We start from the raw sequence: 12,467 nt of genomic DNA, 5'->3' as shown, positions 1-12,467 counted from the left end.
CTCATTGGGTTCCTCCCTCAGCAGGAAGTCTGCTTGAGATTCTCTCTCTCTCTTTCCCTCTGCCCCTCCCCACCATGCTTGCTCTCTCTGCTTGCTCTCTCTCTCTCACAAATAGATAAATAAATCCTTTAAAAATTAAAAAAAATAATAAAAATAAAGGGAAGACACTCTGTTGGAAGAAAGCTTATCTTTGTGCACGGTTATGAGAGAATCCCAAACTCTTCAGGAACAAGTCCAAAACAACAAAGAGAAATAAACAAGAATAACAGCAACAAGAAAAGCCCATTAAAAATCCAACCAAATTGGGGGAGCCTGGGTGGCACAGCGGTTAAGTGTCTGCCTTCGGCTCAGGGCGTGATCCCGGCGTTACGGGATCGAGCCCCACGTCAGGCTCCTCCACTATGAGCCTGCTTCTTCCTCTCCCACTCCCCCTGCTTGTGTTCCCTCTCTCGCTGGCTGTCTCTGTCAAATAAATAAATAAAATCTTAAAAAAAAAAAAAATCCAACCAAATAAAAAACAAAACCAAAATAAGGAAATATGACAGTTTTTCTGCTTTAATCCTGTTATGAAGGAACCCCATCTTCCTAATACTTGGGTCTTCTATACCCTCATGCTCCTTGCTCTCACAAAGGGGTATGGAATCAAGGACTCTGAATGACAAGAAAAGAATTTTCCAAGAAAATAGAAATACATATATATATATATCTGAAGAGTGGATGTAAATCAGCTCTTTAATTTGGTTTTGTTTGGGTTCCATTTTATATAGCATATTCCCAGGTACACATATACTTTTGCTGGTGGTTTCCAGTTCTTTTTTATATGAGCTGGCACGTGGACTTCTAGGTTTCACTGCATTGTGGATTCTGACCACAAACACCAGTTCCTTCTGCTACTTTTCAGTGTACAATGAGTGTACAAAGATTCATATCTATAATAATAGGAACAGCAATAATGGAATATCTAGAGAGATGAAACGATAATGTTCATATTAGTTGCTAGTCTCTTGGATCTTTGAAATATCACTTCTATTGACATATTTCTGCTATTTTTCTGTCACTCATTTTGTTCCCTAAAAGCTGCTTTGATCTTTTTTGTAAAACAGATTAGATGAATGAGGTGCCTGGGTTTACCTTGCAAATGTCATAATTCCCTTTTGAATTTTAAATCATGGACAAGTTCTATACATAATGCAATGAAAATTACGAGTAAATTTTACATAACCAATGTGAACTCCAAATTTAGTCCTTCTAGTCTACCTCTAGGTAGGGCAGCAGGCAGGAGAAAAAAATTTAAAAAAAGCACATGGTCTTTGATTTCATAGTAATCCCCCACTTTAAGTGTATCTAATCATTGTCTGAGCCTGTACCTATGATAAATCATTATTATTTGCTGCTAGGCAGACATAATAGTTCATATAACCATTTTTCAAGTAAGAATACATGGTTTTGCAGAGATAGGAAGAGAAATTGTCTTATAAGGATATGCAACTTTTTTCTGTTAGTTCTATTGAAATATTTTATTCTCTGATTGATATTATAATTTTACTTCTACTCCCTATAATGGCCCTTGAATTTCACTAATAGCAAGAGCAGATTGCCCCAACCTTCAAGCAATTTTGTCTTCAAAGACATCCTTTCATTTTGCGCACATCTCAACAAATGTCGAAAGAATGAATTTTTTATTTAATGATTCTTCTATCTGAAATGAAAAACTATTATTAATGTTCTTGCTTTAAATACATTCTGTACCTCATGCAAGTATTCATAGCAAGATCATGAAAATTAAATAAGGTAATGAGGAGAACCAACAAGGAATCTCATTGACGATCGCCTTATTAAGACCCTTGCCCACCTCAAAGTCTTGGTAGATCTCATTCTTTTGGCAGTATTCCACGACTTCCTCTCCCCAAATCTGCACAAACACTGGTTAAATCCCTCTCACATCTTAGGAGCAATGGATTCCATACATTTCTTACCACTATGTGAAGTACTTTATCTTACTTGTCCTAATTTTATTTGTTTTGGGGAAAAATAATTGCCTTCTTATCTTTGTATTTAAGATTTGGCAAATCAGCCAAAACTCACTTTATCCAGAGTGCTGATTATTTTGCTGAAATTAATTTCTTCCCTCTATCTGTACAGTCCTTATATGTCAACTTGCCCGATCTATTTTTCTTCAGTTACAATTACTAATCACTCATCATTCCATTAGATATTCCTTGATGTTTCCCAAGAGATATAAAAACAATAGCAAACAAATAGCTGCAATGAAAAGAACTCTTATAATATTCTCCATTTGCAGATAAAGGAAACCCAGGCACGGAGAGATTATTCAAGGTCACACAGAAACATATGTCAGAGCCAAGGTTCAAATCCAGGCTCTAGGTCTAGGTCCGTTTGCTTAAGAGTGGTCATTTTCATGAGAACTGACTGTAGTTTTGCAGATGACAATGCCCCAAGGTATCATGTAAGAGTGGGTTATTTTATTTTTTTAAATTGTATATGCAAAACACTTCTGATAGCTTGTGTTTTGTTGGTTGCTTTGAAGCAGTTCATGGGGGGACTGTTTCCATTGGGAGCAATCTTAGCACTTTCAGATCCCTTACCTCCATTACAACTGATAATTCTAGAGCCTTGATTTTATATATGCAATTTTTAAAAATTCTCAAAATTCTGTACCTTCCATTTGACAATGCTAAATCTTAGAATCTAGCATTTTCTTTAATTCCCTTACATGTGACTGTTGACACCTCATTAATTTGGCTCTCAATCCTGATACAGTTTCATGTATACATGCTATTTCCTACATTACTGTCTTCATTGGGTTTCTCTAAAAGCAGAGCCTGAGATATAGTTTCCAAATGGTTCATTTACGAGATGATCCTGGGAAGCACAGTGAGGAGCTGGGAGAGTAAGACAGGGAGGTAAGGAAAGCTGATACGGAGTGGGTTGTTGACCTCTTAGTGCGGCAGACAGTTGGGCCACAGTCTCTTTGGGCATTTGAGGAACCCTCGGAGAATGCCTCGTAGAATTGTCCCTCCCAAGGATAAGAAGCTGGAGCATTTATCTACCAAACCCTGTGCCCTATTGGTTAAGGAGTGCTTTTTGGCAACTTAGAGCTATGTTTCCATCCAGGCTGTGGCTTTAAATGAAGCCCTGAAACCACGGGGCCTTTTGAGACAGGGTGTAGGGAATGTTCAAAGATCTGTCTACCACAGCTAAACTGAGATAAATTGTGCTGTAAGGATATGGCCTGGGACACAAATGGCATCTGCCGCATTCCACCCCTTAGGTTGCTCAGCTCCTTCTGGGCCCTACATTAAGTTTACTTTATCACATATTATTTTCGAGGATGTAGCCTATTACAATTAAAAAAAAAAATAGGATAGAAGAAGTGGTAGGACCAGCTTCAGTACTTGGTCCTCAGGCCATAATTAGTATTTCTCAACTCCCATCTTCACCATTCCCATTCTAGATTTCCCTTACCCTCAGCCAACACTTCAGCTGATAGGTTTCTTGTTTGGTGCATGGCCCAGATCTCCACCCCTGGATATCTAAGCCCTTGCCAGGCTCTGGTACCTCCGGTTGCTTATTCACTGTTATCACCATTCATAATCATCAAAAAATGTTCCAACGAATCCCCATGTTTCAGATGCATTCTATCTTGACAGCATTATGTGGGAGCAACCCTGCTTCCCAAGATAATCAGGGCTGATTCTTCCCCTCCCCCCCCAATTTAGTGACCTGTTTCTTTTCCTGCTCATTTAACTGTAAGCAAGGGCTTTAAGGGACTAGGAAGTAGTCACAGCTCCAGGTTCAGTTGAGTTCTTCCTCTATCCCCTGGTTTTTGGGGCCTCAGCTCAGGAACCAGGACCATCATCATCAGTGCCAAGAGTTAAGTGGGTAGAAAGCACAAATTCTGCAAGTCAGTCAGTGATGGTAAGACCTCATTTCTCAGACCTTATTATTCTAGTTGTTGGAGACACAACCATCATATGTCAGTCATTGGATCAATGAATATATGAAATCCTGTTCCATAACTCAGCATTACATAGACTCTTCCAACATCCTGTTAGTTCAGCTGCTTTCACATGATGCAGCATAGAACTGAATCAGTGGGATCTTTGATCCTACTCCCCATTGTGTTACTTCCTTCACCGTGAAAACAGTTCTTTGATTCCATGCAATGGCATGTGTGATCCCATTCTGGTAAATCAGGCACTCCGTATGCTCTCAAGTAGTGGTGCTCACGGAAGCATTGCAGGCAAGGGAAGCAAGTCCATATCTGAAGTGTGAGCAATTCTGGTAAGGACAGATCACCTACTCTTCCTGAGTAGAGGTTGGTATGTAAGCTGCAGCCTGTGCAGTGAAGCCCAGGGCCCTTTTTCTCAGCAAAGCATCCCTTTTGACTCTGGATATGAGATTTTTTTCATTGTTGTCACAGAGACCTTTCCACATTCACAACACACTTTCATTTGTCCATGAGAGGCATGGCGGAAGCAGGTATGCTAAGGGGATGTGGCGTGGGGCAGAAAATGTGTTTGATACAGTCACTTAGCAAAAAATTCAAACTCTTACTGTGGCTAAACATCCCAACCTACACCATCTACCTTGTCTTCTTCTCTCGTCCCACCAGAGATTCCACTGGAAGCTAAGTTTCATGTGGCAAGGATTTGGTCAGTGTTGCTTGCCTCTCTGCCCTCAGTATCTAAAACACTGTAGGACTTGTAGTAGGTGCTAGAAAGATATGTGAATAAATAAGTCTTACACCGAGGATTCCCTTGCTCAGTATGTTCTGACTACAACTGGCCCTCTCTCTGTTCCTCCAACTAGAACCCCATTTCCTCGTCCGGGGTCTCTGCATGAGCAGCTTCTGCCTAATACGCTCTCCCTCAGACCACTGTGCAGAGGGCACTTTTCATCAAGCTGTTAGCAACTTCAGGGTCATTCACTCACAGAGGTTTTCTTTGTTACCTATTTTAAATCATCTCCTTCAGTGACTTCCTAACACATATTTATACTTGATATTTGGGCATCATTTATCAGTAGCCATAATTACCTTGTTAAATTACTGAGATTACCTGTTTCCTCCTAGTAGAACATAAAGTCTATGATGGTAGATTTTGTCTTCTATTACAGCTGTATCCTTTGCACCTTGATACTGCCAACAATACAAGGTACTCAACAGATATTTTATTGAGAGATTGAAGAGCCCTATTAACTTAACTCATGAAGGATGATACTTCTTGTCAGAGGATTTAGCCTTTCTTTGAGCAGTCATGCTGCTTTTGTCCCAGATGGTTATTCTTTACCAGATATTTGGCTATCCTATTGAAAATGATGCACTGTACTATAATCTCCAGGTCTTTCTCTAGAACCCTTCAATAAATAAGAATAATGTGAACAACAACCCATTCTTTCACATGGTGGCTAATTGTATTGAAAGGGTTGTGCATTTTGGTCAATAACACCCCAATTTTTCCCTCCATCTTTTCAACTCTCTTGGGTGATGGCCTTTCTGCCCTAAATGATAGATGGACATTCAACATAGTTGCTGGTCTAGTTAGGGAGACCTTGGTATTGACCACTTGTGAAGAAGCATTTCCAGCTTGCCCATTGTAGATTTCAGGGTAGGGAATGATTAATCTCCTTCTATAAACACTGAGGAAGAACTGACTTAGGTTCTCAGCCATGCTTCCTTATTCTGGGGAGAATCATTACCCCACAGTCATCACAGTCTCTCTCACTCTTTTCTTTCCATTTTATTATCTTTAAACCATTTTTTCCCCTTTAAGTCCTGAAGCCTCCTTTAAGGAACTCTGCAGTGTGTAAGGAGCTGGGGTTTCTAGGTTATATTTAGCAATTCGCACTGTGAGCGTCCCCCTTCACACTTGGTCTAGTTCTCCATGCTTAGAAAGCTGCAGTAACCTTTTTGCTTCTGCCAGTTAGACAAACAGATTGCTTCTCTTGTTCATCCTTATTCACAGGATTTTCTACTCTTTTCCATGAAATATATGTAGGTTTCTTTAGGGTCATTGCATCTTTTTTTTTTTTTCCTTCAGTTTATTTTTCTTAATCCATATCTGCATGTTGTCATAATCACTTTTAAAAATATGAATATTTTTGTAAGAGATTTACTGGGTGTCTATATTTCTGTTTTAAAGGCTTGACTCATAAGTAAGCCTCTTCCCTTTCTTTGCTGGACTTGTCATCAGTATCAAGCTTTAAAATGTGCTTTCTTTTTAACTGAAATTATTGAAGCTGTTGAGACATAGATGTTTGCTCTCTGAAGATCTGGATTTCACTTGCTGTCAGCGCAGTTACAAGCCAGTCCTTGCCATGCTCAGCAGCATCTGGTCTTCTGCGTATACAGCACGGTTCAAGTCCTGTTGCCTCCTCTAAGTGTCAAGATCTCATTTACTTGGCCTTGCAGACACCGCCGCCCCGAAGCTGCCCACGCCGCCCAGCCATGGTCAACCCCACCGTGTTCTTTGACATCGCCGCGGACGGCGAGCCCTTGGGCCGCGTCTCCTTCGAGCTGTTTGCAGACAAAGTTCCAAAGACAGCAGAGAACTTTTGTGCTCTGAGCACTGGGGAGAAAGGATTTGGTTATAAAGATTCCTGCTTTCACAGGATTATTCCAGGATTTATGTGCCAGGGTGGGGACTTCACACGCCATAACAGCACTGGCGGCAAGTCCATTTATGGGGAGAAGTTTGATGATGAAAATTTCATCCTGAAGCACACGGGTCCTGGCATCCTGTCCATGGCCAATGCAGGACCCAACACAAACGGTTCCCAGTTCTTCATCTGCACTGCAAAGACCGAGTGGTTGGATGGCAAGCACGTGGTCTTCAGTAAGGTCAAAGAGGACATGAACATCGTGGAGGCCATGGAGCACTTCGGGTCCAGGAACGGCAAGACGAGCAAGAAGATCACCATTGCTGACTGTGGACAGATCTAATAAACTGACTTGTGTTTTATCTTAACTACCAGACCATTCCTTCTGTAGCTCAGGAGAGCACCCCTCCACCCCCACCTGCTCGAAATACCCCAGAATCTCTGTGCTCTCACTGCAGTTCTGCGGGCTCCATGGTTCTTTCCCCCCAGGTCTAGCTGGATTGCAGAGTTCAGTTTATGATGATGAAATAAAACCTAAACCACACACACACACACACACACACAAATCTCATTTACTTGGTAATCGACAGTAAGATGGATATCAAATGAAATGAACCACCTCATTTCTAAATGTATCCGGCCCCAGAAAAGCATACAGTTTTACCAGGTATCATCATACAAAACAAAAACGATCTTTTGAAGAGAGAGGGAACATTAACACCTACCTTCCCACACAAATTTGTTCTGGGTATGGTTCCAGCAGAAGATGACTATTCCCTATGAATTCTAGACTACTTGGTTAATGTAGAAACAGCTTATATTGTTAATGTTGATGCTGTTTCTGTTCCAGGAGGAGTGCATTGCAAAGGGCAAGGTAGACATCAGGAAAGCCCCATTTTCTTGGATTTCAATAAAGAGCTGTAGATATTCGGTGATGCAATGATAATGATGTACATCTTTTTCCTTTACTTAAAAAACTATATATATATATATATTAAAGAACTCCAAGGGGAGTGGAAATAGTGATCAATCTCTGCATGCCCGGTATGAGGTCTGTTTGAGAAGTTTCATGACTCAGATGTGCAAATCCAAACCTGGTACTTGTTTTTAAGGGTTAGGGGTGACTGTGGTAACACAGCTAAAGTGACTAGATACCTTGGTTCAGGATAGAAATCCCTACTCTTAGTTACATTCTGTCTTATTTTGGTACAGTGAAGGTAGACCAACTAAAAAAATACTAATTCAAGTCAAATTGAATAGAAAGACAAGGTTGGGAAGTAGATGGGAAACTCAACAAACAGAATCCAAGTATCAAAACTCTGAAGTGAAAATTATTGGCATAGCTGGTATAAAGTGTAATATGCCACTGGTATGCTTTTAGGAAAATAAGGATGTTCCTTTTCCCTTTGGGGAAAAACAAAAAAGGATGTGAGACTGGATATGAAACAGCTGAGAGTATGGGAAGCTGTACTATGGAGGGATGAGAAGGGAAGAGAGCAAGGAGATTTTTCTTTGGTGAATAGTTTACCACAGGATGAAACTTGAGCCTTGGTACCATAGATCAGTGGTTCCTGTGTTTTTTTGTTTTTTTTTTTGAGTTATATTTTGAAGATCTTCAAAGATACAGAAAAGTTGAACGACTTGTCCAGTGAACATCCACATATACTCCAACTGGATTGTGCAATTAACATTTTGCTGTATCTGCGTTGTTGCCTAAATATTCATGTATCCACCTCTATCCACTTTAAGAATCCATCTTATTTTTGGTGCATTTTTAATGTGAGTTAGAGACACGGGTACACTTCATCTCTGAATACTTCAGCACAGACACCATCATGTAGAGTTTAGTAATTGCTTATAGTTCTCTTTTTAAGGTGTAGTTCATATACAATGAAATGCTATGAGTTTTGGCAAAGGCACATACCTAGATAGCCCCAACCCAGATCAATCTATGGAATGGTAACCATCCTCCCAGGTTTGGTTACCCTCCCTTCAAGGGGCCGCCATGCCCCTCACTTCCACCCACAGGTGACAACTCTTCTAATTTTGTACTCGCCATAGGTTGTTTTTCCTGTTCTAGAACCTCATATAGAGTCATGTAGTCTGTACTCTTTACTGTAAGTCTTCATTCACTCAGAATTGTGTTTTAGGTTTATCTTTTCGTTGGGTCTCAGTAGTTTATTCCTTTTTGTTGCTTGTTAGAATGGATACATGGGCTGGCTCCAGTGTTTGACCATCGTGAATAAAGCTGCTTTAAACATTTTTTTATAATAATTGTTTTTGGACAGATGTTATTTCTCTTGATTAAATTCTTAGCGGTATAATTGCTGGTCCAAAGGGTAATTGTCTTTCAGTTTTATAACAAAGGCCAGATGTTTTCCCAGAGAGGCTGTGCCAGTGGACACTCCCATCAAATACAATATGGGAGTTCCGGTTGCTCCATAGTCTCTAGTCCTGACATTCTTTAATTCTGATGGCTTGCAGTGATAGCTCATTTGGATTTACCCAATGACTGACAATCCCATGCCCTTTCTCATGTGTTTATTGGTGATTCATATATTTTTTTTTCTTTTGCGATGCCTCTGTTCTTACCTCTTGCTCACGTTTAAATTAGATTCATTAGGAAAGCATATATATCTTTCCAGAATCTTTGGTATATATATTAGATGCCAGTACTTTGTCAGATATATGTTTTGTGTCTATTTTCTGGCAGTCTGTAGGTTGTTAATCATTTCCTTAATACCATCTTTTGATCATCAGATGTTTTAAATTTTAAATTTATTACACTTTTATGGTTATTGCCTGAGACTGTCAAAGAAACCTTTGCATAATCTCAAGTCATGAAGTATTCTCCTATGTTTTCTTCTAGAAGCTTTATAGATCTGGCCTTTACATTTAGATTTAAGATCCAGCTCATATTAATTTTATCATGGTGATAGGTATGGATATCTACATGGATGTGCAGTTGTTCATTTCCCCTTTGGATGAATTTGGTACCTTTGTCGAAAATCAAATGCCCATTAATGCATAGGTGTATTTCTGGACTGCAGATCACAATAGCTGTGTTTTTGTAGAGAGACACAGTAGAGATATCATTAGTAATACCTGACCGCTTTTGTTCTTGTCATGGTACTTTCAGTAGATTTTCCAGGATCATTGACATAAGATTTGCAATTACCAGAGTAGTTGTATGTTGTGTAGAAAATACATAGTTTCTAATATAATGTGTGAAAATTAATGTTACTATTTTTTAGTAGAACTATCCCTCCAATGTCTTAGTAAACTTGGTAGAAAACTTCAGCGGTCACATAGGCCTTCACATCATTGTGTAACTCACAGGCCTTTCTGCTATACTTCATCGCAATCAACATTTCAATAGAAATACAATTTCTAAATTCCAAATGGTGACATTTTTAAAGATTTCTTTTGTATAACACATTTCCAGAGTAACACATAGTTTAGGGCATTCCTATGCATAACATCCTCACTTTCCATATAAAAAGCACAAAGATTGGCCCCTCAAAAACTTTCTTTTATTAATACTAATTAGCAAGTTCCATTTGGCCATTGTAAAATAACAACTATCATATTTCTGCTTGATTTGACCTAGCATTTCAACAGCTAGTATTCCCTGTTACAGCAAATGCCTCATCCACTTCTGCATGGGCAAACTTCCTCAACCTCACCTAGCTTCTTCATCTTTAAATGCCCTTTCACATAAATCATTTCTGCCCTCATTTCCATCTGAGGTTCACTTGTGTGCATTCCTAAATGTTAGTCAATCACTGAGCAGAGCTGTTTGTCCAAGGCAGTGGGGTTGGTTTAATTGGAATCCAAGGCCTGTAGCTACAGGACGTATGCATGCAGAGCCTAATTCCACCTGTGTGGGGGCAGGCAAGCAGACACACTGGGCGCCAGGAGTGACAGTGGATTGTTGCAGAGTGGCTGCAAGTGTGCATGGGTGTTCCCCTCTTGCACTCTTGAGCCCCCTATCCCCCCAGTACTATTGCACTGAATTCTGCTGCCCAGAGGCACCCTACTGCTTTCTGGGGCTGCTCAGGGCAGTGCAGTATGTTGGGAATCTTTTCCAGATAATTGCTCTGTTTAAAACTATTTTTCAAAAGAATGATTTCTTGGCTGTTCCCACATAGTCAGTTGGGTTTTCGTGCATGCTTTTCATTGCTCATCTGTAGAAAGCATTACCAATTTTTCTTTTTTCTCTGTTTTTTTTTCTTCTCTGGCTGGAAGACATTGTACATGTTATAATTTTTTCTCTCTCTTCATACCTCATGGTCGTTATGGATTTTAAGAAAGTCATTTGGCTAAAATGGCACAGCATGTTATACGGATTAGAAGCTATAATTATTAGGAAAATGCTATATGGCTTTCTGCAGTTTACACATTGCATTCGATTAATGAGAAATAATGACAAACAGCATTCTTTATAGAGAAATGTGTTTACCATATTCCTTTCCTTGAAATAGATGTGATTTATAGTTGAAACCTCCTATGATCCTCTCCTTAGCACGGACATAAAATTCATTGCTTCTTCTATATGGAAACCAGTATGACATACACAGGAAGTGAGAGACATTGGCATACTTGTCTTCGAAGCTCAGATAATCATGGCACTTTGAGAAATTTTAGGGTAGTGTTCATTCTATGAAATAATAGATTAAAAACAAATAATAATATCTCAGAGGAGCTGAAGTCTTATGAAGAATCTTTCTTTCATCCAAGTTGTTAAGATTTAGAGAGAACTGTTTCTGTATTTGCGTGTGTGCGTGTGCGTGTGTGTGTGTTTACAACTTTTATGTTTGCATTGGAGGGAGAAATGTCTGATGGAGATAATATGTTCCAAATTATGTTTCAGTCATACTTGCTGAGTTAGTGAACCTGTAAATATAATTTTGTTTCTACTTACATTACCTTTGAAAAGGATAAGGCTCTGCCCACACTAGGGGGCAGACACTGCCTTCCCAGGGCATGTATTGCTATTGGACTCCAAGTTCAATGTCCTTGTCACACTTCCAAGGGATTATGCTGTAACCCAGTTCTCCAGGGAGCCCTGGGGTGTGCCCAAATGCCCAGGCCATGGCTGGCCTTCATGCATAAACCTATGGGCTTGGGTATAGCAGTACGTGATTTTAACCAGACTTCTCTCATATCATCTTCACCTTAGAACCCAATAGTGTTGGAGTAATGCATCCTTTCCCAAAGTTGAATTGGGTGGGTCTGAAGCCATCCTGGACCTATAAACTGGAGGGATCCTGACACTGACTTCTCAGGGAGGCCTCTTCCTTTGCTCCATCCTTTTATTACCTCTGCTGGACAGAAAGTACCATCTTAAAGGATAGTTCCTTAAGCGCCAGGATATCAGATATTTAATTAATTAATTAATTAATTTTTATAAAGATTTTATTTATTTGAGAGAGAGAGCACAAGCAGAAGGAGAAACAGGCAGAGGGAGAAGCAGGCTTCCCTCTGAGCAAGAAGCCTGATATGGGACTCAATCCCAGGACCCTGGGATCATGACCTGAGCCGAAGGCAGACCCTTAACTGACTAAGGCACCCAGGTGTCCTGGACATCAGATCCTACAGTTCTTAATAAAATGGATGAACAAATAAAAAAAAAAAAAAGTTCTGATCTGGGAACTTTTAGGGGCATCGGGGGTATCTCATGGTGGATTGTTTTAGGAAAATTAAAGATACTTTCCTGGTGATATTTTTCTCATAGTGATAAGTTGCTTTGAGAAAATCTAATTTGCCATACCATTATGCCTGTGGTTCTTGTTAGTAAGCCCATAAAAGTATGAGTAATCATGGCAGAACTGCAGACAGCAGGA

At 39.8% G+C, this 12,467-nt stretch overlaps 2 protein-coding genes across 3 annotated transcripts in view; both read left to right on the top strand.

The window, feature by feature from the left end:
- Nucleotides 1–12,467, top strand: part of PRKN (parkin RBR E3 ubiquitin protein ligase) — a 1,045,173-nt gene that overhangs the window by 264,594 nt on the left and 768,112 nt on the right. The window lies entirely within an intron of this gene.
- Nucleotides 6,448–7,165, top strand: LOC103660820 (peptidyl-prolyl cis-trans isomerase A). Its single transcript, XM_008688478.2, has one exon. The coding sequence runs from the start codon at nucleotides 6,470–6,472 to the stop codon at nucleotides 6,962–6,964; it is 495 nt and encodes a 164-aa protein (XP_008686700.1). The 5' UTR covers nucleotides 6,448–6,469; the 3' UTR covers nucleotides 6,965–7,165.

This window comes from Ursus maritimus, unplaced genomic scaffold (assembly GCF_017311325.1).
Source record: "Ursus maritimus isolate PB19 unplaced genomic scaffold, ASM1731132v1 scaffold_13, whole genome shotgun sequence".
Lineage (NCBI taxonomy): Eukaryota > Metazoa > Chordata > Mammalia > Carnivora > Ursidae > Ursus > Ursus maritimus.
Note: the sequence above shows the minus strand (reverse complement) of the source record. Positions and strands in the feature narration are given on the sequence as shown.